We start from the raw sequence: 25,494 nt of genomic DNA, 5'->3' as shown, positions 1-25,494 counted from the left end.
TGAAGTAAGATGAAAACACTAACACAGATAGAAAGATAGGTTGAGCAAATGATGGGGCCCAAGCTAACTACATAGGACAGGATAGGAAAGCTGCTGTCTGCCATCCGCAAAAACCCTATCAAAATGAGCCAACCGACTGATAGGAAAAACAGGCCCTGAAGTCGCTAGGCTTCAAAAGACTATATCAGCACTCAGGTATATTCTGAAGACAGAGCAAAATATCAACAGATCAGAGACAAAAATGGAGTTCAGCTCACGCCAGGCCGGGGATGGCAGAACTCCCAAAAAACAAGGCAAAACAAAAACAAAACTGAAGAGTACAAAGAAGAGCAGAAAACTTAGCTTTGAGATGCAGGAATCAGACTGGTCTCCAAGAATCCAGCAGGAAAATCACCAGCCAGGAAGAAGGGCGTCGGCAGCCTTATATCCAGTCCTCAATTCCAGCCACCCAGTCATCATCTAGCTGCCCATGTGTTTGGTAATCAGCCTCACTACCTTCCTTCACCAGAGGAGGGAGTTCATCAGACCTCAATGGTGAAGGGAAAAATGAACTCACAACATTCTTCCTTGGAAAATTCTGCCACTTCTGTGAGATTCCTGGGTCGTCTTGCTATTTTGCGGTCTAGCCACTGATTTTCAATGACGTTCAGATCAGAGGACTGTGAGGGACATTGTAAAAAACCTTCAGCTTGCGCCTTTTGAGGTAGTCTGTTGCGGATTTTGACGTGGGTTTAGGATCATTATCCATTTGTAAAAGCCATCCGCTTTTCAACTTCAGCTTTTTTACAGATGTGCTATGTTTGCCTCAAGAATTTGTTGAAACTTCATTGAATCTATTCTTCTCTCTACCCATGAAATGTTCCCCATGCCATTGGCTGCAACACAACCCCAAAGCATGATTGATCCACCCCCATGCTTAATGATTGGCGGCATGTTCTTTTCCTGAAATTCTGTGCTTTTAGTTTGTCCACACATACCTTTGATCTTTGTGGCTAAAGAATTCTAATTTAACCTCATCGGTTCAGAGGACATGTTTCCAAAATGCATCATTCTTGTTTAGATGTTCTTTTGCATACTTCTGATCCTGAATTTTGTGGTGAGGGCAAAAGAGAGGTTTTGTTCTGATGACTCTTCCATGAAGGCCATATTTGTGCAGGTGTCTTTCTCAGTAAAACAATGTACCACAACTCCAGAGTCTGCTAAATCTCTCTCAAGGTCTTTTGCAGTCAAGCAGGGGTATGGATTTGCCACTGTAGCAATCCTACAAACAGCTCTCATTAACATTTTGCCTGGTCTTCAGACCTCATCTTGAGCTCCACTGTTCCTGGTAACTGACATTTCTCAATTACATTTCAAACTGAGGAAAGTGCAACTTGAAAATGCTTTGCTCTCTTCTTATAGCCTTCGCCTGCTTTGTTGGTCTCCAACATTTTCATTTTGCTGTTTTTTGGCACAAGGTTAGAAGAGGCTGGGTTTTTACAAAGCTGGGAAATTTGCATCACCTGGCCTTTCCTAACGATGATAGTGAACAAGTCATAACCCTAACCGGCTATTTAAGATCTGAAACCTTGGTCAAAGTTGTCTGAGCACACAAATTTCCAAACGTGCATAAACTTTTGTATTTTCCTTTTTGTAATTTTTAAAATGGAAAAAAATGACTATATATATATATATATATATTTTTTTTTTTTTTTGGGCCTTAAATACCAAGGAAATGTCTGATCTTTAGCTTTAGGCCTTTTTTAGATCATTTCATCTTCAACTTGCTTATCTGTTCTCAATAACAGTAATTTGGACAAGGGGTTCCCAAACTTTTACATGTCACTGTAGATGCTACACAAACACTATATGTTACACACACTCCATGTGTTACACATAAATTGCATGTTGCATATACACGCTCTTTGCACCGATGCAATTAGAAGACAATCAAGCACTCTTTGTCCCTGAGCTGTGTTTCCTAAAATCAACATTAGAGGAAACCTTTTTACTTTCAGATGCAGGAACCATGTGAACCTAAAAGTAACTTTTAGCCAAACAATTTGCTGGCACATAAGGCTTTCTGCGCCTTTGAAACAGGAAAGCAATATTTTAAGCATGTATTTTAAGTACTGTATATACTCATGTATAAGCCAACCCGTGTATAAGCTGACCCCCCTAATTTTGCCACAAAAAAACTGGGAAAACTTATTGACTCATGTATAAGCCGAGGGTGGAATCCATAGACTATGCCCCCATATGCTGCTCCATAGAATATGCCCCCATATGCTGCTCCATAGAATATGCCCCCATATGCTTCTCCATAGTTTATGCCCCCATATGCTGCTCAATAGAATATGCCCCCATACGTTGCTCCATAGAATATGCCCCCATATGCTGCTCCATAGATTATGCCCCCATTTGCTTCTCCATAGTTTATGCCCCATATGCTGCTCCATAGACTATGCCCCCATATGCTGCCCCATAGAATATGCCCCCATATGCTTCTCCATAGTTTATGCCCCCATATGCTGCCCCATAGACTATGCCCCCATATGCTGCTCCATAGAATATGCCCCCATATGCTTTTCCATAGTTTATGCCCCATATGCTGTTCCATAGAATATGCCCCCATATTCTGCTCCATAGAATATGTCCCCATATGCTGCTCCATAGAATATGCCCCCATATGCTGCTCCATAGATTATTCCCCCATATGCTGCCCCATAGAATATGCCCATATATGCTTCTCAATAGTTTATACCCCCCATATGCTGCCCCATAAACTATGCCCCCATATGCTGCTCCATAGAATATGCCCCCATATGCTGCAAAAAAAAAGGCCATACTCACGTCTCCTGGGTCCATCGCCGCTGTCTGCCGCTTCTTGTGTCAGTGACTGTTCAGCCAGCAGAGGGGCAGCACGCACTAACCACGTCACCGCGCCCCCTGCTGCCTAAACGTCACTGACACAGGATGCAGCAGAGACAGCAGTGAGCAACGATGGACCGGGGACAGGTGAATATCGCTATACTCACCCATCCTGCCGCGGCCTCTGCAGCCTCGCTTGTCCACTGTCTCCCTTCCTGTCTCCAGTGGTCACGTGGTACCACTCATTACACTCATGAATATGCGCATATTCATGAGTGTAATGAGCGGTACCACGTGACCGCTGAAGACAGGAAGGGAGACAGTGGTCAAGCGAGGCTGCAGAGACCGCAGCAGGACGGGTAAGTATGATCTCTGACTCCCCCGCTCCCCTGCCGACCCCCAGGTATATGACCCATGTATAAGCTGAGAGGGGGACTTTCAGCCCCAAAAAATGGGCTGAAAATCTCAGCTTATACACGAGTATATACGGTATGTTATTGGTTACACTGAATTTAAAAAATTGTATTAGATTTCATGCTGAAATTTTGGTTCCTGAATTAATTTTATGCTCCATTGATATACAGTGGGTGCGGAAAATATTCAGAACCCTTTAAATTTTTCACTCTTTGTTTCACTGCAGCCATTTAGTAAATTCAAAAAAGTCCATTTTTTTTCTCATTAATGTACACTCTGAACCCCATCTTGACTGAAAAAAACAGAAATGTAGAACTTTTAGCAAATTTATTAAAAAAGAAAAACTGAAATATCACATGGTCATAAGTATTCAGACCCCTTGCTCAGTATTGAGTGGAAGCACCCTTTTGAGCTAGTACAGCCATGAGTCTTCTTGAGAATGATGCAGCAAATTTTTCACAGCTGGATTTGGGGATCCTCTGCCATTCTTCCTTGCAGATCCTCTCCAGTTCCGTCAGGTTGGATGGTGAACATTGGTGGACAGCCATTTTCAGGTTTCTCCAGAGATGCTCAATTCAGTTTAGGTCAATGCTCTGGCTGGGCCAGTCAAAAATGGTCTCAGAGTTGTTCTGGAGCCACTCCTTTGTTATTTTAGCTGTGTGCTTAGGGTTATTGTCTTGTTGGAAGGTGAACCTTCGGCCAAGTCTGAGGTCCACAGCACTCTGGAAGAGGTTTTCATTCAGGATATCTCTGTACTTGGCCGCATTCATGTTTCCTTCAATTGCAACCAGTTGTCCTGTCCCTGCAGCTGAATAACACCCCTATAGTATGATGCTGCCACCACCATGTTTCACTATTGGGATTGTATTGAGCAGGTGATGAGAAGTGCCTGGTTTTCTCCACACATACCACTTAGAATTTTTTGGTGATAATTCTATCTTCATCTCATCAGACCAGAGAATCTTATTTCTCATAGTCTGGGAGTCATTCATGTGTTTTTTACCAAACTCTATGTGGGCTTTCATTTGTGTTGCACTGAGGAGAGGCTTCTGTCGGGCCACTATGCCATAAAGGCCCGGTTGGTGGAGTGCTGCAGTGATAGTGACTTTGTGGAACTTTCTCCAATCTCCCTACTGCATCTGTGGGGCTCAGCCACAGTGATCTTGGGGTTCTTCTTTACCTCTCTCACCAAGGTTCTTCTCCCACGATTGCTTAGTTTGGCTGGATGGCCAGGTCTAGGAAGACTTCTGGTGGTCCCAAACATCTTCCATTTAAAGATTATGGAGGCCACTGTGCTCTTAGGAACCTTGAGTACTGCAGAAATTGTCTTGTAACCTTGGGCAGATCTATGCCTTGCCACAATTCTGTCTCTGAGCTTCTTGGCCAGTTCCTTTGACCTCATGATTCTCATTTGGTCTGACTTGCACTATGAGCTGTGAGGTCTTATATAGACAGTTGTGTGCCTTTACAAATCAAGTCCTATTAGTTTAATTAAACACAGCTGGACTCCAATGAAGGAATAGAACCATCTCAAGGAGGATCACTAGGAAATGGAAAGCATGTGAATTAAATATGAGTGTCTGAATACACATGACCATTTAATATTTTAGTTTTTGTTTTGTTAATAAATTTGCAGAAATTTCTTCATTTCTGTTTTTTTTTAGTCAAGATGGGGTGCAGAGTGCACAATAATGAGAAAAAAATGAACTTTTTTGAATTCACCAAATGGCTGCCATAAACCAAAGAGTGAAAAATTTAAAGGGGTCTGAATACTTTCCATACCCACTGTATGTTTGCAGCCTGTTCCTAGTTTTCCTGTATGTTTTCCTCCCAGTCATACACCCTGGATAAAAGGATATAAGGTCTATGTGTCTAGGATGCTGCTGACTTACAGTTGTGGCCAAAAGTATTGACACCCCTGCAATTCTGTCAGATAATACTCAGTTTCTTCCTGAAAATGATTGCAAACACAAATTCTTTGGTATTATTATCTTCATTTAATTTGCCTTAAATGAAAAAACACACAAGAGAATGAAACAAAAAGCAAAACATTGATCATGTCACACAAAACTCCAAAAATGGGCCAGACAAAAGTATTGGCACCCTCAGCCTAATACTTGGTTGCACAACCTTTAGCCAAAATAACTGCGACCAACCGCTTCCGGTAACCACCAATGAGTTTCTTACAATGCTCTGCTGGAATTTTAGACCATTCTTCTTTGGCAAACTGCTCCAGGTCCCTGATATTAGAAGGGTGCCTTCTCCAAACTGCCATTTTTAGATCTCTCCACAGGTGTTCTATGGGATTCAGGTCTGGACTCATTGCTGGCCACCTTAGAAGTATCCAGTGCTTTCTCTCAAGCCATTTTCTAGTGCTTTTTGAAGTGTGTTTTGGGTCATTGTCCTGCTGCAAGACCCATGACCTCTGAGGGAGACCCAGCTTTCTCACACTGGGCCCTACATTATGCTGCAAAATTTGTTGGTAGTCTTCAGACTTCATAATGCCATGCACACAGTCAAGCAGTCCAGTGCCAGAGGCAGCAAAGCAACCCCAAAACATCAGGGAACCTCCGCCATGTTTGACTGTAGGGATCGTGTTTTTTTCTTTGAATGTCTCTTTTTTTCTCCTGTAAACTCTATGTTGATGCCTTTGCCCAAAAAGCTCTACTTTTGTCTCATCTGACCAGAGAACATTCTTCCAAAACGTTTTAGACTTTTTCAGGTAAGTTTTGGCAAACTCCAGCCTGGCTTTTTTATGTCTCGGGGTAAGAAGTGGGGTCTTCCTGGGTCTCCTACCATACAGTCCCTTTTCATTCTGATGCTGACGGATAGTACAGGTTGACACTGTTGGACACCTCGGACTGCAGGGCAGCTTGAAGTTGTTTGGATGTTAGTCAAGGTTCTTTATCCAACATCCGCACAATCTTGTGTTGAAATCTCTTGTCAATTTTTCTTTTCCATCCACATCTAGGGAGGTTAGCCACTGTGCCATGGGCTTTAAACTTCTTGATGACACTGCGCACGGTAGACACAGGAACATTCAGGTCTTTGGAGATGGACTTGTAGCCTTAAGATTGCTCATGCTTCCTCACAATTTGATTTGGTATATCAAGTCCTCAGACAGTTCTTTGGTCTTCTTTCTTTTCTCCATGCTCAATGTGGTACACACAAGGACACAGGACAGAGGTTGAGTCAACTTTAATCCATGTCAACTGGCTGCAAGTGTGATTTAGTTATTGCCAACACCTGTTAGGTGCCACAGGTAAGTTACAGGTGCTGTTAATTACACAAATTAGAGAAGCATCACATGATTTTTCGAACAGTGCCAATACTTTTGTCCACCCTCTTTTTTATGTTTGGTGTGGAATTATATCCAATTTGGCTTTAGGACAATTCTTTTTGTGTTTTTTCATTTAAGACAAATTAAATGAAGAAAATAATACCAAAGAATTTGTGCTTGCAATGATTTTCAAGAAGAAACTGAGTATTATCTGACAAAATTGCAGGGGTGTCAATACTTTTGGCCACAACTGTAACTAGCTCTTATGAACTAGCACCTTATCTCTTTATGGACTTCTCTAGCTCTTAAGGTACTGTCACACTTAGCGATGTACCAGCGATCCCGACCAGCGATATGACGCGGTCAGGATCGCTGGTACATCGCTAAGTGGTCACTAGTGATCTGCCACACAGGCAGATCTCACTAGCGACATCTCTGGGGACGGGGGTCGCTACTTACCTGTCACACCAGGTTATCCTGCGTCCTCCCGCCCGGCTCCACACGTCGCTCGTCGTCACAGCAGGAAGCGCCGCAGGAAGCTGACGACGAGAATCGGTCCAGGACGTTCTCACGCGATCACCAGCGGGGGAGCGGGTCGTAGGTAAGTATCAGACACAGCGATATCACTAGCAATATCGCTATAATGTCACAAGTTATAGCGATATTGCTAGCGATATCGCTTAGTGTGACAGTACCTTTATGAACTAACACCTTATCTTTTTATGGACTTCTCTAGCTCTTATGAACTAGCTCCTTATCTCTTTATGGACTTCTCTAGCTCTTATGAACTAGCTCCTTATCTCTTTATGGACTTCTCTAGCTCTTATGAACTAGCACCTTATCTCTTTATGGACTTCTCTAGTTCTTATGAACTAGCACCATATCTCTTTATAGTCTTTGTATAGCCCATTGGACTCATTTCCCTAACCAGATCTTACCTTTTATGCAATTGATACAGATCTGATTGCTAGTTGGTTGTGTATAAAAATAATCAAGAGTCAAATCCTTAACCAATTATTATCTCTTTTCTCAAATCCAATGCTCCCGTGAATGTAAAATACAATAATTGATTGGAAAACTGGATGAAGCAAAATTTCACCTATGTTAACCCCTTTCTAAGGCCACATTCACACGTTCAGTATTTGGTCAGGATTTTACATCACTATTCATAAGTAAAAACCAGGAGTGGGTGATAAATACAGAAGTGGTGATGTGTTTCTATTATCCTTTTCCACTCCTGGTTTTGGCTTACAAATACCAATGTAAAATACTCACCAAATACTGAACGTGTGAACGTGGCCAAATGCATACTAGCTTTCAGTGAACCCAATAGGATGCTAATGATCGTCTACTATTGAGATCCTTTAATTCCAACTATATTTGACTTTCTCTCCAAGCCAAACTCTAAAGGCAAAAGATGACTTCAATATTCAATAGCATCTCATGAATAAAATGTATTATGTGCGCATTTTTGGTTACCATAGTATAATCCACAATAAGCATCCAAGCTAGATTCCCCTAGTCGTTTTATTCTGTATGATTAAAAAAAGCTTTAATTTCCCCTGGTTCAAGTTTGTATTGTTCATTTATACGATTTTATGTTTGACAAATTGTAGACTTCCATAGTTGTACATTTTTTTTATGCAGCTCTATTTTATGATATTAGTTTATGGCTCGTGAAAGAAATGTATAAATATGCATGACATAAATAATACAGGTGAGAAAATCTAATTTATAAAGTGTAACTGTTGGGGAACTGAATCTTTCCTGCAAAGAAATTACAGTTAAAATGGTAATTACTAGGATTTTAGAAAGCAGAATTTGAGTGCATTAATATGCAGAGTCGAAAATTGCATTACTATCTCCCTGGTCCCGAGAGAGAAATACTGCTTGACAGTAAAGTAGACGTCAGCTTTCCTGAATAATTATTATCACGTACCTGAGGAAAGACTTTAGAATTTGACTTGCATTTTCTTTTTCCTGTATGGCTAAACAGATATCTACCTCTTGATTACCATGTAAACATAGTTCTGCTTTTTACACACAATTAAATGAATGTTTTTTATTATGTGTAGATATATTTACATTTCCAAAAAGAAAGGTAAATGATAAATATGCAATCATTTATAACATTAAAACATTCAAAATGGGTGAAATAAATAACATTGATTGTCTTGTTATGCCATCTATCAATTGGTGGGATATACTGGCAGCAAATGAATAGTCAGTTCTTAAAGTTAATGTTTTTGATGCAAGAAAAAGTGTAATAATTTGAGCGACAATGGACAAAGTGTAATGGGTCATCTAAAACAACTGGTCTTGTGTTCCTGGTATGCAGTCATTATTACTTACCGAAATTGGTCCCCGAATAACTGCACAAATTGCTGCAAAATTTACAACAAGATATCTTATCTTCCTGTTTATGGGGCAGTATAGTCACAATCCTGTCAGAATATCCATGTCCATCGCTGAAGGCACCTACAGTGGACCGTGAACATCAGAACTAGATCATTGACCAATAGAAAAAAGTGTCAAAGTCTGATAAATTGTATTTTCTTTTACATCTTGTAGCTGGCTGGATGTTAATACTTTGAATATAGTTATCTGTTATTTGTGGATAGTTGATAAATTGCTTTATCCTGACAACCCCTTTAAAGAGAACTTTATACCAGTTTGTGCATGCTAAACTGGCAACAGGATAGAATAGTGGCTACAGAGTTGAGTAAAATGTAGTTATTTTCTAACCTCTCCATTGCAAATATATTGGCTTGTAAAGTTTAAGTTATAATTTAGGTTATAGTTCAATTAGTGTTACCAGAGATTTGTCCTGGGGGTGTTTACTTCTTCCTCTGCAAGAGAATGGCCAATCATAAGCAGGCAGCATTATTCAGGAGAGAAAAAAAACACCTTCTCCTCTCTTCACTGATCTCTGCAGCTACTGTGCAGAGAAACAGCAGAACTGAGTTATATATCATGACAGACACTTCTAGTTTTGCTCTCTTTGTAAGCTCTCACCCTCTTCCATACTTACAGCACTGTGAGATGAGGTCTGAAAGTGTTTGTAGTGATATATATCTCATCTTTACTGTATATCTACACAGTAGCTGTGTAATAAGAATCAGTGTAATCCCTGAAGAGCCCTTGCAGGATGTGCTAGTAATGAGGAGAGACTTCCATCTGCTTGCCAGGTGAAATCAAGCAGAATCAAATTTTGCTGGAAGATTTGCAGGGGGAGCGATTTTGTGTGCTGGACCTGATCAGGTGACCCACAGGATGGACTTCCTTGATATAAAAGCCCTGCACGCCAAACCACAGGCAAATTTTAGCACCAGGGAAGAGAGCGGAGCAGATGTAAGCTGAGAAGATCCGCAAGGAGACTTCGACAGGAGAGGCATGCCTATGATTGCAGAAGAACAACGTTAGTGAGCAGGGCCATCACCTCCAGCTATAACCTACTGTACCAGGGTCGCCTGGGAGTAGGACAACAGGTTCGGAGGGGGCCCGTTAGTGTGTGGAAGGCCCAACAACACTTTAATAAACTACGTCAAAGAGAGACATGCGGCCTAGCAGGAAAACCTGGTGACCCCCGCTATGGCCAGAGCTGCAGAGAGAACTTACGTGGTGACTTCCATGAATGGGTGCACCACCTTTATGATAAGAACATTGTTATATAGTGAAAGACTTTCTTTTCTATTCCAAACTTATTGTTATGCGTTTTAATGTTGATTTGCATAGTTATTAATAGAGTTGAACGACTTTGGTCGGATCGGGTTTCATGAAACAAAACTTGTTTCAGATGAAACTGGTCCGACTAGGGCAAAAAAAGTCGAAGTTTCATCCGAAACCCGACCCCAATGCAAGTCAATGGGGAATAAAAGTCAGCATTGAGCGGATGACATTCATCCACTCAATGCTGACTTTTATTCCCTATTGACTTGCATTGGGGTTGGGTTTCGGATGAAACTCCGACTTTTTTTGCCCTAGTGGGACCAGTTTCATCTGAAACAAATTTTGTTTCATGAAACCCGATCCGACCAAAGTCGCTCAACTCTAGTTATTAACATTAATTGTTTAAAGTTACTATAAATCACTGTAAAGTTACTACATTATATAAATAGAACTATATCGATCCCTGACTGTTTCCACCTCCTGTTCTCTGTGCATTTTATCCAGAGACCTGAATTACAGCTGCATAAATCAGTAAGGCGAGAAGGGCATATTTTGTTCTCCTGCATGATGCTGCTTGCCTATACTTGGCCAGTCTCACGCAGAAGAAGAAGAACACACCCCCAGAAATAAATCTCTGGTAATGCCCAGTTGAACTATAACATAATTTAATCTTTACAAACTAATATATCCGCAACAGAGAGGAAAAATTCAAAAACACATTTTAATCAGCTCTGCTGCCACTATTTCATGATGTGGCCAGTTAAAAATGCTCAAACTGGTGAAAGGTTCTCAATAAGAAGCGGCTACAACTAAAAGACAATCACTTTTTGCTTGGTCTTTCGCTTCTTCTACCTAAGGGAGAGAGGTGACTTTTCCAGTTATATGATCCCATTTCAGCAAATGTTTAATTTGTCCTTTTGCACCGCACAAGTGATTATAATGGCCTTCTTCTTTCATGCATCTTGATTTTATAATGATAATTAAGGTGTTGAGATTGGTAAAAAATTGTTGATGCAGCATGATTTGTGGTCAGGACATTCAAAAAGTGTTTCTGTTTGACTAAACAGTTCTTGGCAACCAGGATTTAGGCTAAGAAATTATGAGTAGTGATGAGCGAGCATACTCAGCAATGCTCAGTGCTCGCCCCAGCATCGCTGTACTTGCGGTACTTGGCGAGCACCAAGCATTTCTGGGATTATTCGGTGGGAGCTTGAGTCGCCGCCCTGCATGTTTGGCACTCTTTAGAGTGCCAATCAACATGCAGGGATTGTCTGCCATGCACTGTAATGCCGCAGCCATCTTGATTATGGTGTTACAGTGATTGGCTGGCCGCGCAGCGTCATCAGGTCTATAGCAGACCTGGCGCCCCCCTGCTCATCCCAGTCAGCTCCAAAATCACCAGTGTAGGGAGAGTTGCTACAGTGATAGGGACAAAATAGGTGGGGTATCAATTACTTTGGGCATACAATTGTTGAATCCACAAATCCAGCTAAACCAACAGTCCTTCTAAGGACTAATTACGGCGGGGTATTTAGATATAAGTGATAGGTAGGCAGACAGTGTATGTGGATCTATAGGTATCAGGTATGTGGCATACTTTATTGCATACAGCAAGAGGGTCCATTTCATTACTGTCTGCTGCTGCTGCCTATTACAGATTTTGACCGTATATACATAGCCCCAGGTATCAATGGCCAGGAATAAGTTTTTGGCATCTTAATCCTGATTATTTTATTCAAAAGCAATCCAGAGCACACATTTTTTTCTGCATTTGGTTGTTTACACTGCAGAATACAGCCAGATCCTTTTCATAGTACAGTATGAAAATTCAGCTATTTTAAATGGGTTTGCCTGTCCCAGCGATCACATCAGAGTGCACAGAAAATTCTTCCATTTTTGTGGTACTGTAAAATCTTTTTGGAGTGTCTCATACTATATCTTGTATGCTAGCTTTCTGACTGAGCACTCCGCCCTTCACCATGTTGTGATTTTAATTACATCCAATCACAATTGGTTCTGACCTTCCTATAAATACAGGTTTTACCAAGTTATTAGCCAGAGGTAAGTGTTCACATTAGGCAGTTAGGTCAGGGACCCATTCAATGAGATCACCTTGACGTTGGTGAATGGGCTCACATTTTTTGGCCAAATTTTTTGGTAAGCATCTCGTGCTTTTCCTAAATTTCAAAAGCCATTGCGCTATTCACACTTCATGTATTTCGCATTGACATGCCTTAATGCAATTGAGTGCAATCATTTCCTCATTTTGATGCATTTTGGTATGCACTTGTTCAGACTAGTTCTTGATGTGTCGTCAGTTTTCTGTAATTTGTATATTAGCCTAGTTATTGACACCAGTTTGCTGAAAAAAAAACTTGTTACCTACAGGCCAGATATTTTAAACTGTGGTTTTCCCGCACTTGAATCACATATAAGTTAGCTCCAAATTCAGCTATTTGTAGTGAACGTGGAAAATATTGTAATCCATTTAAAATGGGCAAGGTACGTGGCAAGGGACGGGGAAGTGGATGTGATGGTGATGATGCATGCAGAGGTGGAGGCCGTGGGCAAGCTGAAATTGGGCCACAACAAACACCCACATCTTCTCACTCAACCTTTCTGTCCCAATTACTAGGGGACCGCAGCAGCACACCACTATTGGACCCAGAGCAGTGTCAAAAGGTTGTTGGTTGGATAGCAGATAATGCTTTCAGACACTTTGTCACCACCATCCTGTCTTGCACACGGTCAAGTCTGAGTAGCCGTGAGTTTGGACCGCATATTCCTCACCCTGATCCTTCTTCCTCCCTCCATGCCGAGCTTCGAGCCTCTTGCCCGGTCCACTTGAAGCAGGGCAAGATGAGATCGCATGTAGCGATGCATAAATATTTGAGCAGCCATGGTCACATGAAGGCGATGGTGGGAACGTGTCACAAGAGGTGGACGTATATGAGACACAATTTCCAGGAAGTCAGGAGGAGGACCAGGGTACGGAAGTGGAATACGAGGTGGTGGATGATATAGTAACTGACCCAACCTGGCAAGAAGACATGCAAAGCGAGGACAGCAGCCCACAGACGGAGGGAGGCGTAACATCCCAACAGAAAGGAAGAAGCAGTGTGGTGGCCACAGACAGAAGGCGGGCAACCATTCCTCATAACACCAACACGACGTACATTGGCAATACAACTGTTAGGTCTTCCCGAGTCTGGTTGCTTTTAAAAGACTCTGCCGACAACCCCAATCAGGCTATTTGCACCACCTGCTGTGCCCGCATCAGCAGGGGTAGCAAAACTACCAGCTTCAACACCACCAGCATGATCAGGCACATGGCAGCAAAGCAGCCAACTTTGTGGGCTGAACCCCAGGGTCCACGAACACTGTCTGCGGGTGACACCACTGCTTTTTCTGCTGATGTGCGTGGAAGCGAATCCCCTATCCATGGTGCATGCAAAGATGCCTCCTGTCCTGCATCTGTCGTTGCACACACTCAACTACCACCATCATCAAGCACGTTCACGTTCTTGTCCCAGTGCAGCGTTTAGTTGAACATACCCCAGTCCTTGGAGCGCAAGCATAAATATGCAACCAACGCCCCACAGGCCACAATACTAAATTCACACATTTCTCATCTGCTTGCACTCGAAATGTTGCCTTTTAGGCTCATGGAGATGGAAGCTTTCCGCAACCTGATGACAGCGGCTGTCCCAAGATACTCGGTCCCCATCCACCACTATTTCTCCTGGTGTGCTGTCCCGGCATTACACAAGCACGTGTCCCACAACAATACCCGTGCCCTCAACACTGCTTTTACTGGAAAAGTCCACCTAACCACGGACACGTGGACAAGTGCTTGTGGACAGGGATGGTACATCTCGCTGATGTCACACTTGGTTAACATAGTGGAAGCCGGTACCCAGTCGTACCTTGGGATGGAACAAGTCCTCCCGATGCCAAGGATTGTGGGCCCTACATCATTCAGGGTTGCCCCCACATTCTACAGCTCCTGCACCTCCTCCTCCTCTTCAGCCTCCATCTCCGAAATGACCACATCAGTCACAAGCTGGAAGAACTGCAGCACTGCCTCAGCCAAGCGGCAACATGCTGTACTAAAGTTTATATGCTTATGTGACAAACCGCCCATTGCTGAAGAGTTGTGGACAGCTCTGAAAGAGCAGGAAGATCTGTGGCTGACACCGCTGAACCTACAGCCAGGCATGGTTGTGTGTGACAATGGCCGGAACCTGGTGGCGACTCTGTAGCAAGGCTTGCTCACACACGTACCATGCCTTGCCCATGTGCTTAACCTCATTGTTCAAGTTTCTCAAAAGCTACCCAGAGCTGCCGGATCTGCTTGTGAAAGTACACCACCGATGTGCCCAGTTTAGAAAGTCAGGTACAGCTTCCGCTGCCCTTGCCATGCTTCAGCAGCATTTGCAGCTTTCTTCTCACCGACTGGTGTGTGATGTCCCCACGCGTTGGAACTCTACACTGCATATGTTGGAAAGGATTTGTGAGCAGAAGAGGGCAGTTGTTGACTGCCAGCATCAACAAGGCCGTCGGTATTCAGTTCAGACTCCACACATAAGACCTCAGGAGTGGACATGGATGTCAGACATATGTACCATCCTTCAAAACTTTGAGGAGTCTACCAAGATGGTGACCGGTGATGACGCCATAATTAGTGTCACCATCCTGCTTCTCTGTATGCTGAAAAGCTGTCTGCTCACAATGAAAGAGGATGCATTGCAGGCAGAGCACAATGAGTTGAGCAAGGAATCATACAGGGTGATTACACACAGCCCAGCCTCATGTCATCCCAACGTGGATTGGTTGACACTGAGATGGAGTAGGAAGAACAGGAGCTACTTTCATGCGCTATAGTTGGTACTACAACCACAACTGTCATACCGTCTGTTCAGCGTGGATGGCATGAGGACAGGGAGGAGGAGGAGAGCATGGTCAGTCAGTCTCTTGGTGAGGACACCGTAGTCTTGTCTGTTAGCAGTCTGGCACACATGGCTGACTTTATGTTGCGTTACCTTTCCTGTGACCCTCGTACTCTTCAAAGTTTGGGTGAGTCATTACCGGTTGGTGACACTTCTAGACCCACGCTACAAGGAGAACTTTCAATCTCTTCTTCCAGAGGCAGACAAGTGTGCTAAAATGGTGCAGTACCAGAAGGCCATTATTGTGGAATTAGTAAAATAATTCCCATCTGAAAACGCTGGCGCCAGAGGTCACAGTTTGTTGGCCAACCAAGGAGTACAGGCAAGATAGACACAACTCCAATCCAGCAGAGGCAGGGGAACACTGGCAAAGTTCTGGGAGAGTTTTCTCTGATCCTCCCATCGCACTGGCCCTGAGGTGCAGGGTACTCTCACAAGGAGTGCAAAGTTTTGAAAGATGCTGAGGGAGTACCTTGCTGACCGTACCAGCATCCTCCGTGATTCCTCTGTGCCTGTTGATTATTGGGTATCCAAGCTGGACACATGGCATGAACTGGCTATCTATGCCTTGGAGGTCCTGGCCTGCTCTGCCGCTAGTGTTTTGTCAGAGCTGGTTTTTAGTGCTGCTGGGGGAATTATAACTGATAAGCGCATCCACCTGTCAACTGAAAATGCTGACAGGCTGACTCTTATAAAAATGAACAAGGGCTGGATTGGGCCAGACTTCTCTACACCACCGAATGATAGCAGCGAAGCATAACCTCAAATCCAGTGTCATATTTTGGGAGTCATATATGCACCTCTTTACACCCACACATGGGTATACGCTTCCTGATTTTGCCTATTTGCTGTTATCCTCCTCCTTCTCCTCATCCTCCTCAGCTGCCACCACTAGATCACCATGGTGACCATGATCCTTGATGCAACAGCTAAGTAATTTTTTTCAAGGGTGCTTATGATGCCTGTTCCAAAAATGTTTACACAGTATGTTGAGGTGTACCCCCCGGGGGAAATGTTTGGCAGCTCATACACTTAGTGTATGTGCATTACAAGAATAGGTGACCCGCTCCTTTAAACTGGGAACACATTTTTTGGAGGCCATCATCCATGTCTCTTCTGACACCACCACTAGATCACCAGGGTAAACGTGTTCCGTGATGCAACAGCAAAGTAATTTTTTTCAAGGGTGTTTATGATGTTCGTTCCAAAAATGTTTACACAATATTTTGAGGTGTAATACCCCAGTGGGAAATGTTTGGCAGCCCATACTAAGTGTATGGGCATTACAAATACAGGAGACTGGCTCCTTTAAACTGGGAAAACATTTTTAGGAGGCCATCCTCCACGTCTCTTCCAACACCACCAGTAGATCACCAGAGTAAACGTGTTCCGTGATGCAACAGTCAACTAATTTTTTTCAAGGGTGTTTATGATGCCCGTTCCAAAAATGTTTACACAGAATGTTGAGGTGTACCCCCCAGGGGGAAATCTTTGGCAGCCCATAATAATAATAATTTTATTTCTATAGCGCCAACATATTCCACAGCACTTTACATTTCAGAGGGGGCTTGTACAGACAATAGACATTACAGCATTACAATAAACACATAAGATCAAAACAGATACCAAGAGGAATGAGGGCCCTGCTCGCAAGCTTTCAATTATGAGGAAAAGGGGAGACACGAATGGTAGATTGTAGCAATTGCTTTCATTGTTCGGATCAGCCAAAGTGTAAGAATCGGGTGTTCATGTAATGCTGCATGAACCGGTTATCAGCCTAAGTATGTAACAATACAGACACAGAGGGCTATTAAATGCATAAAGCATATGAGAACATGATACGAGGAACCAGGTTATGGTAAAAATTTTGAATGGGCAACACAGGGATAGTTAGGTTAATGTGTTGAGGCGGTATGCAAGTCTCAACAAGTGCGTTTTTATGGGGCATGTGTATGGGCATTTCAAATATAGGAGACCCACTCCTTTAAACTGGGAAAACATTTTTAGGAGGCCATCCTCCACGTCTCGTCTGACACCACCACTAGATCACCAGGGTGAACGTATTCCGTGATGCAATAGCCACATTATTGTTTTCAAAGGGGTGTTTTTAGTGTCAGCAGAGTTCACCTATCATTTCTTGTGACCAACCCCCCAATGAGGAGTCCAAATAAGTATCAATTTTAAAAAATAATAGGGTTGTACAAGAAGAGCAAATAGATAGTTGTGGTATGGCACTGCGCCCTGCCTACACTCGAGAATTTTTTTTTATTACCAGCATTAAATACAAATTTGTAAATGCAGATGAAGTTGATAGAAAACCACAATCTGTGTCCTCCCAGCATTCTTCTGTACACATCTCAGTATTTAGATCACTATTAGCGTGATCTACTTTCCTTCAGCATTTCTCTATATTCAGATCACAGATATCACAACATGCTTCAGCCACAGGGCAATAAGTATTGCCTACAATTGTAGAGTTCTGAATGACATTTTCACAGTGTGAAACATTAATTAGGCATAACATTTTTTTTTGTCTAGAACACAGTCAGTGGTCACTTAGTAATTCCCCCCCATTTACTGGAATATGCAAGTCTTCATATCCATTTGGAGGAATCCAGATATTAAAACTACAAAACAACAAAGATTATCTTTTAAGCAGAACCAGATTATTGAAGAAATTTAAGCAAGCTATTCAACATTTAGCCTCCCTTGACATAATAGTAGAACCATAATCGTGCTGGATCAGAATACTAGAGCAAGGGTAAAACAGAAATTCTTGAGGCAATAACGCAACTGCCCCATAACAAAGGTGAACTGTACTACAATGCTGGGAACAGGATTGATTGTCCAATGTCTGATGCCAGACTCCTTCAAACATCAACTATCTGCTGGTGATCAGCGCTAAACAAAACACAAGAAGCAAGATGACTGGTTTTTTTAAGGAGTCTCTGGGCCCATATGTGACTTGGGAATCTCTCTTCTTCTTACAGTCTCCAATTTGTGTTGGTCTCATCAGAGCATAATCTTAAATGCACTTGGTTGGATGACTGCTGATGGCCCTGAGGATTTAAAGAGTGCTTTTAATATACTATCAGGATCAACTTCAGCTGAAGGATTTGAATCAACACTGGAGGAAGAGGAGGTTGTGTTTCTTCTAGATTCACCTTCTTTATTTGATGGGGTGTCACTTAATCTTTGAAGAATGGGCTGGTCTGATGTTATTACACTACCATTCAAATGAAGATTGCATTTCATTGATTGTCCATCTAGGTATCTGTTGTATTTTTTGTAGGTACCAACTGCATCTTCCTTTCTTATAAACAAAACCTCTGCAACGCCGTAACTCAACAAGCAGGCCAGCTTCAAGGCACCATATACACATGAAAGCTACACGATATCTTCCTCTGTGACTCTTGGATGCAAATTATTAATGGTCGTTTTTTTGCCTTCTAAAGGGCTAAAGGCAGACCCTTTTGGAGTCGGCCCTACTGAAGAACTGTCCTTTGTGACGAGTGTCCATGACACATTGGTCCCAGTCTTTGGGTGCAATAAAAGGTGGCGAAGTCTTGTGCTGAGTAGACATGGGAGCTCTGTATGCATCATTCTGTGCCACTTTAGTGAGAGGTAAAGTTTGCCCAAGAGAAAATGATTTTCTAGACATTCCAAGCCTTTTTTGCACAGTATTGGCAGCTGTGATTTTAATCTTCTTGGTGGGGATGTGGTAAAGTTCCAAGTCGTCAACAATACCATCATCGTCCATATCTTGTAAAGAGGAAATCTTTAGTTTCCCTGGTTCGTGATTAACAAAGTTTATTCGCATTCCTTTAACATTGTTCATTACACCTAATAGTTTTCGTCTGTGAAATTTTGATGGTCTTGGTAATACTTATGGGTGAAGATGAAGAACCTTGTGGCACGGGTGAGTTGATAGTTACAGCAGGTGCGCTCCTCTTTAAGCTTAGTTTTTTACAAGCATCCATCAGTTTGGTTGGTTGTCCTCCAACACTGAGCTGCTGCTTTCTAGAATTCAGCATCTCACGAGCATCTTGCCCTTCACTATGGAAACGTGTGTCTTTGGCAACCAATTTTTCATAGGCATCTTCTAAGCATAGCTTGAGATGCGCATCTATTACAGCTATCTTCTGATGGGCCCCAAACGCATTCTGGTAATTGGTGGTGGGTGAACGATTAATAATTGTAGGCTGGATCCTGTATCTCCTACCTCCCATAGCCCCCCTATTATTAATTCTGTACGTTCCCTTTCCCACCGTCACCATGCCCCTTTTCCTGATCACTTCATCCAACAACACGTATGCCATATTTCTGCTACAAACCTGCACCTTCCCAGCAGCAACTTTGTAGGAAACCACGTTATTGTTTTCAAGAGTGTTTATGATGCCCGTAAAAAAAAAATGTTGACACAGTATGTTGATGTGTACCCCTCAGGGGTATGGACATTACAAGTGTAGGAGACCTGCTCCTTTAAACTGGGAAAATATTTTTAGGAGGCCATCCTCCACATTTCTTCCTTGAGGGATTGGAGTGTGTGCAAATTTGGGGCAGGCCTTGTATTCACTTCATGGGCAAACTTTATGTGACTTAAAAAAATCGTAATAATGGGAACTTTAGTTTCATGTGGCCATCCACTACGTGGGTTCAAATGTTTATTGGGGTGCCTGTAACTTTGGTGCAGGGCAGGCCTTGCGTTCAATGCTTAAGCAAACAGTATGGGAGTACCAAAAGAATAATGTGAACTTGGTTTTCCTGTGGCCATCCAGTATGTGTGTTCAAAGGCTTATTGGGGTGCTGTCACGCTGCAGCTATGCAGGTACCTGCAACCTCCACTATACAGCAATAGAATGGAAGGATGGTAACTAGTGTTGAGCATTCCGATACTGCAAATATCGGGTATCGGCCGATATTCACTGTATCGGAATTCCGAGACCGAGTACCGATATTTTTACAATATCGAATACCGGAATCATAAGTTCCCATAATACAATGAGCCAGTATTGTGGCTGTGAATGGCTGCTGAAATGATGTCATCATGATAAGCGGTCTGTGCGCATCATGAGGCGCGGTCTGTGCGGGCCTGCCGGGGGTCTGTGCGGGCTGCTGGGGGTCTGTACGGGCCTGCCGGGTGTCTGTGCGTGCCTGCCGGGGGTTTGTGCGTGCCTGCCGGGGGTCTGTGCGGGCCTGCCGGGGGTCTGTGCGGGCCTGCCGGGGGTCTGTGCGGGCCTGCCGGGGGTCTGTGCGGGCCTGCCGGGTGTCTGTGCTGGCTGCCGGGGGTCTGTATGGGCATACCGGGGGTCTGTGCGGGCTGCCGGGGGTCTGTGCGGGCCTGCCGGGGGGTCTGTACGGGCCTGCCGGGGGTCTGTGCGGGCCTGCCGGGGGTTGCGTATGTGTGCAGGCATCTTCCGATGGGACTACAAGTCCCATTGGGCTATGCCTGCTACAATGACAGTGATTGACACATTAGCCAATGATGGGACAGTAGTAGTCCCTTTATCCGGCTAATGTGTTGAATGTAAAAAAAACATACATACTACATACATATTACATATATACAGCATTCTTACAACATACATACATGCTACATACTACATACATACTTCATATATGCTACATTCATACAACATACATACTACATACACACTACATATATACTACATTCATACAACATACATATATACTACATACATACTACATATATACTACATTCATGCAACATACATACATACTACATAATACATACATACTACATATATACTACATTCATACAACATACATACATACTACATACTACATATATACTACATTCATACAACATACATACATACATACTACATACATACTACATATATACTACATTCATACATCATACATACATACTACATACATGCTACATATATACTACATTCATACAACATACATACATACTACATACATACTACATATATACTACATTCATACAACATCATACAGTACATACTACATACTACATACATACTACATATATACTACATTCATACAACATACATACATACATACTACATATATACTACATTCATACAACATACGTACTACATACATACTACATACAATACATTCATACATTCATACAATACCTACATATAGACATACAGTACATATAACATAGAGTACATACTCACCATCACTTGTCACTTTGATCCCCGAAGCCAGTGTCATCTCACTGTAAAAATTTTTAAAATAACAAACAACCGATATACTCCCTGATCCGCAGAAATCCACGAGTGTCCCACGACGATCTCCTGCAGTGCATCACTGAGAGATTACTATAGTTTACTGGTCTCACTTTATGGCAAAAGCTGCGTGGGAACTTTCTCACACAGCAATGCCAAAAGTGAGACTAAGGACTATTTTTTTACAGTGGCGGAGGAATACAGTGCTGAAGGATACCTACCTCCCGTCATTGTATTCCTGGGGCCCCTAGAGAGCGGTCGCATCAGCTGATGCTGCTGTTCTCCATGGGAGATCATCGTGGGACACTCGTGGATTTCTGCGGATCAGGGAGTATATCGGCTGTTTGTTATTTTAATATTTTTTACAGATGACACTGGCTTCGGGGATCAAAGTGACAAGTGATGGTGAGTATGTACTCTATGTTATATTTACTGTATGTCTATATGTATGTATTGTATGAATGTATGAATGTATTGTATGTAGTATGTATGTAGTATGTATGTTGTATGTCTGTAGCATGTTTTATGTATGTTGTATGTATGTAGTATGTACTATGTATGTATGTATGTTGTATGAATGTAGTATATATGTAGTATGTAGTATGTATGTATGTTGTATGAATGTAGTAAATATGTGATATGTATGTATGTATGTTGTATGAATGTAGTATATATGTAGTATGTATGTAGTATGTATGTAGTATATATGAAGTATGTATGTAGTATGTTGTATGAATGTAGTATATACTGTATGTAGTATGAATGTAGTATATATGAAGTATGTATGTAGTATGTAGTATGTATGTTGTATGAATGTAGTATATATGTAGTATGTATGTAGTATGTAGTATGTATGTATGTTGTATGAATATAGTATGTATGTCGTATGTATGTTGTATGAATGTAGTATATATGTAGTATGTATGTAGTATGTATGTATGTTGTATGAATGTAGTATATATGAAGTATGTATGTAGTATGCAGTATGTATGTATGTTGTATGAATGTAGTATATATGTAGTATGTATGTACTGTATATTGTATGAATGTAGTATATATGAAGTATGCATGTAGTATGTATGTATGTTGTATGAATGTAGTATATATGTAGTATGTATGTAGTATGTATGTATGTTGTATGAATGTAGTATGTATGGGTTTTTTTTACATTCATCACATTAGCCGGATGATGGGACTACTACTGTCCCATCATTGGCTAATGTGTCAATCACTGTCATTGTAGCAAGCATAGCCCGATGGGACTTGTAGTCCCATCGAACGATGCCTGCACACACACACAACCCCTGGCAGGCCAGCACAGACCCCCGGCAGCCCGCACAGACCCCCGGCAGGCCCGAACAGACCCCAGGCAGGCCCGCACAGACCCCCGGCAGCCCGCACAGACCCCCGGCAGGCCCGCACAGACCCCCGGCAGGCCCACTCAGACCCCCGGCAGGCCCGCACAGACCCCGCCCGCACACACAGACATGCACAGTTTCCGCCCACGCACCGCCCACACTCTTCCCCCCTCCCGAACTGGATGTGCAAGTAAAGAAAGGGTTTTTTTAAATTCCGATATTTCTGTCCCATTAACTTGCATGGGTTTCCGGTATCGGAATCGGCGATACCCGATACTTTTTGGGTATGGGTCCGATCCAATCCGATCCGATATTTCCCAATATCGGAAAGTATCGCTCAACACTAATGGTAACAAGTCAGCAGGAGCAGACCTGCAGTGTTGCAGCGAAGCTACCACCAGGTGGCAGTAGAATCGTCAAACAAGCCAAGTCAAAACCTAGACCGTCACGCAGTACAAGTACAAAGGGAAAAAACAAGCACAGAGTCAGTGGAGAGCCAAAGGGTCAAAACCAGACAAAAGGCAGATGTACCAGGGACCAGAGGCTACGTCAAGTCAGAGTCAAAGCCGAGTCAAACACCAGGAAATCCAAAAGCAATCAGGAAACACTAAGATGGGATGAGAACAGAGGGAGGAGCAGACATGGGCAAGGTCAGAAAGAGCAGCAGGACAAATCAGGGTACTACCATAGTCAGATACTCACGCCGTAGGCAGAAAATATAACTGACTTGTCCTGCAGGACGCAGCAGGAAGGAATAGCAGACCTGAACCCAAATCGAGGTCAGGCAAAGTTAACCCTTGACATGATCAGTCCGGGAAAGGGGCAGACAGGCCTCAAAACCCGAACTGGATCATGACAGGTGTGTGTAACTTTGGTGCAGGGCAGCCCTTGCATTCAATGCATAAGCAAACAGTATGGGAGTACCATTAATAATATGAACTTGGTTTTCCTGTGGCCATCCAGTACGTGTGTTCAAAGGCTTATTGGGGTACGTGTAACTTTGAGGCAAGGCAGGCCTTGCATTCAATGCATAAGCAAACAGTTTGGGAGTACCAAATGAATATTGGGAACTTTGGCTGGATGTGGTCATCCATGACATCTGTTCAATAGGCTGTTGGGGTGCGTCCAAATTTTGGGCAGCCATGCCACTCACTGCATACGAAATAACAGTATAAGAGATCCACTGTTTAATAATGGGAGCAACAAATCATTAGCCGGCTGATGGCTCTCTAAGAAAAGTGAGGGCCGACTGCTGGCCCTATAAAAATAGACTTTGTGACTTTCAGAGTCCCTCCTTCATAAATAAAACAGGATGTGTCTGATGATGTGTCACATACTACATGGCCAAATAAGGTTGTAAAATGTAAAAATGACATTTCCCAGTGAATGCATTTGTCTTGGTTGAAAGCATTGCTAAAGTTGAAAAATGCATCAAAAACGCTACGTGTGAACATAGCTCAAGTGGTGGAGGAACATTTTTGTTTTGGGTTATTTATTTTGCCTTACATACAAATCATTACTCTGGAAAGGATGCTCCTTAACATATTTCCCAGGAAAATCCATTTTGGTTTCGTTTTTGTATGTTTTATTGTGCGCCTGTAAAAGTGCATAAGACTGACAACATTGTTCACAGCTGTGACCTGGGAGTCAGAAATGCTTCCAGATGTATTCCCCTTGATGTTCCTATGTCATTTGAGCACTGTTGCCATCGATTTCAGACATTTTTAGACCCTAAAAGGACCCCCCGGGGGGGGGGGGTCGCAGCAAAAAGACTTACATTGGGCTCTTTGCTCAGGTCGAGTACCCAAGTATTCCAATTTACCCGACCTGAGCAACGAGGACCCGAGCGTTTTAGTGCTCGCTCATCACTAATTATGAGACATTTCATTAAGTCATTTAAAATGTATTGTGCTGAAATTAACTTTCAAATCACATAGCAAAAACTAAACTGTGGAAGCTAAACTCGTAAATGCATTTCATCATACCAACCAATGGCATCATTTACCAACTGGCTCATGTCCAATACAGTAATATGGCTTATAATAGTCTCTGAGTTGTGGAGGGCTGTAAAATGTCACACAATGTGTAAAAGTCTACGGGGCCATACTCTACAGTATAGATACATACTCTTCATATCGCTCCGATTTTATACTGAAGAATGCAACTTCCTTGTCATTTTACAAAAAAATAACAAACTTTAGTTGTTCATTGACAATATTACATTTTCTGCTAAAAGGACTTTTTCCTCTTTTCACAGGACTGAACCGCTTACTTTCTAACTGCACATATGAAGCTGCATTTCCTTTACACGAGGTATAATTTTAGTGTAACATATCCACAAATTCCTATGTATTGTACAAGTAGCGCTTTCCTTACCATATAAAATGAGGATACAGTATCAGAATTGACTAGCTTTCATTGTCTTATCCATTGTGCACAGCATACAATATAAAATTGTGGCAACTTGTGTCTTTGTCTCATTTGTATTAAAGGGAGGTTACAGAAGCAAAAATTCAATAAAGACCCACGGAGCAGAAAATCACAGACATCTTCTTTTTGAATGCTGGGCTTCCTGGGGGGTATGGTACAAATACCAGCCTCTGGATCTCGTACGGTAAATCTAAGTGGCTGTGGCAGCTGGTGTTTATAACTGGTTTCCTTTACTGTTCACTTTAATCGTGATTTTGCCTGTCACGTGACAAGCTATTCTGTCACTCTGGTTTTAAGTTGCTATGTGTAGGGTGCAAAGT

At 42.5% G+C, this 25,494-nt stretch overlaps 1 protein-coding gene and 1 pseudogene across 3 annotated transcripts in view; one reads left to right on the top strand and one right to left on the bottom strand.

Annotated features, from left to right (window-relative positions):
* Positions 1–25,494, top strand: part of ANO4 (anoctamin 4) — a 384,866-nt gene that overhangs the window by 247,356 nt on the left and 112,016 nt on the right. For all 3 annotated transcript variants that reach the window (XM_073545027.1, XM_073545026.1, XM_073545025.1), the window contains 2 exons: positions 25,002–25,057; positions 25,237–25,358. In XM_073545027.1, coding sequence (XP_073401128.1) covers positions 25,002–25,057; positions 25,237–25,358 — 178 coding nt within the window. The remainder of the gene's footprint in view (positions 1–25,001; positions 25,058–25,236; positions 25,359–25,494) is intronic.
* Positions 18,175–19,481, bottom strand: LOC141048957 (polymerase delta-interacting protein 3 pseudogene; annotated as a pseudogene).

The sequence above is a fragment of the Dendrobates tinctorius genome, unplaced genomic scaffold (genome assembly GCF_039654945.1).
Source record: "Dendrobates tinctorius isolate UK_male_01 unplaced genomic scaffold, ASM3965494v1 ptg000139l, whole genome shotgun sequence".
Classification (NCBI taxonomy): Eukaryota; Metazoa; Chordata; class Amphibia; order Anura; family Dendrobatidae; genus Dendrobates; species Dendrobates tinctorius.
The sequence above is the reverse complement of the archived record's forward strand: the minus strand, read 5'-3'. Positions and strand labels throughout refer to the sequence as shown.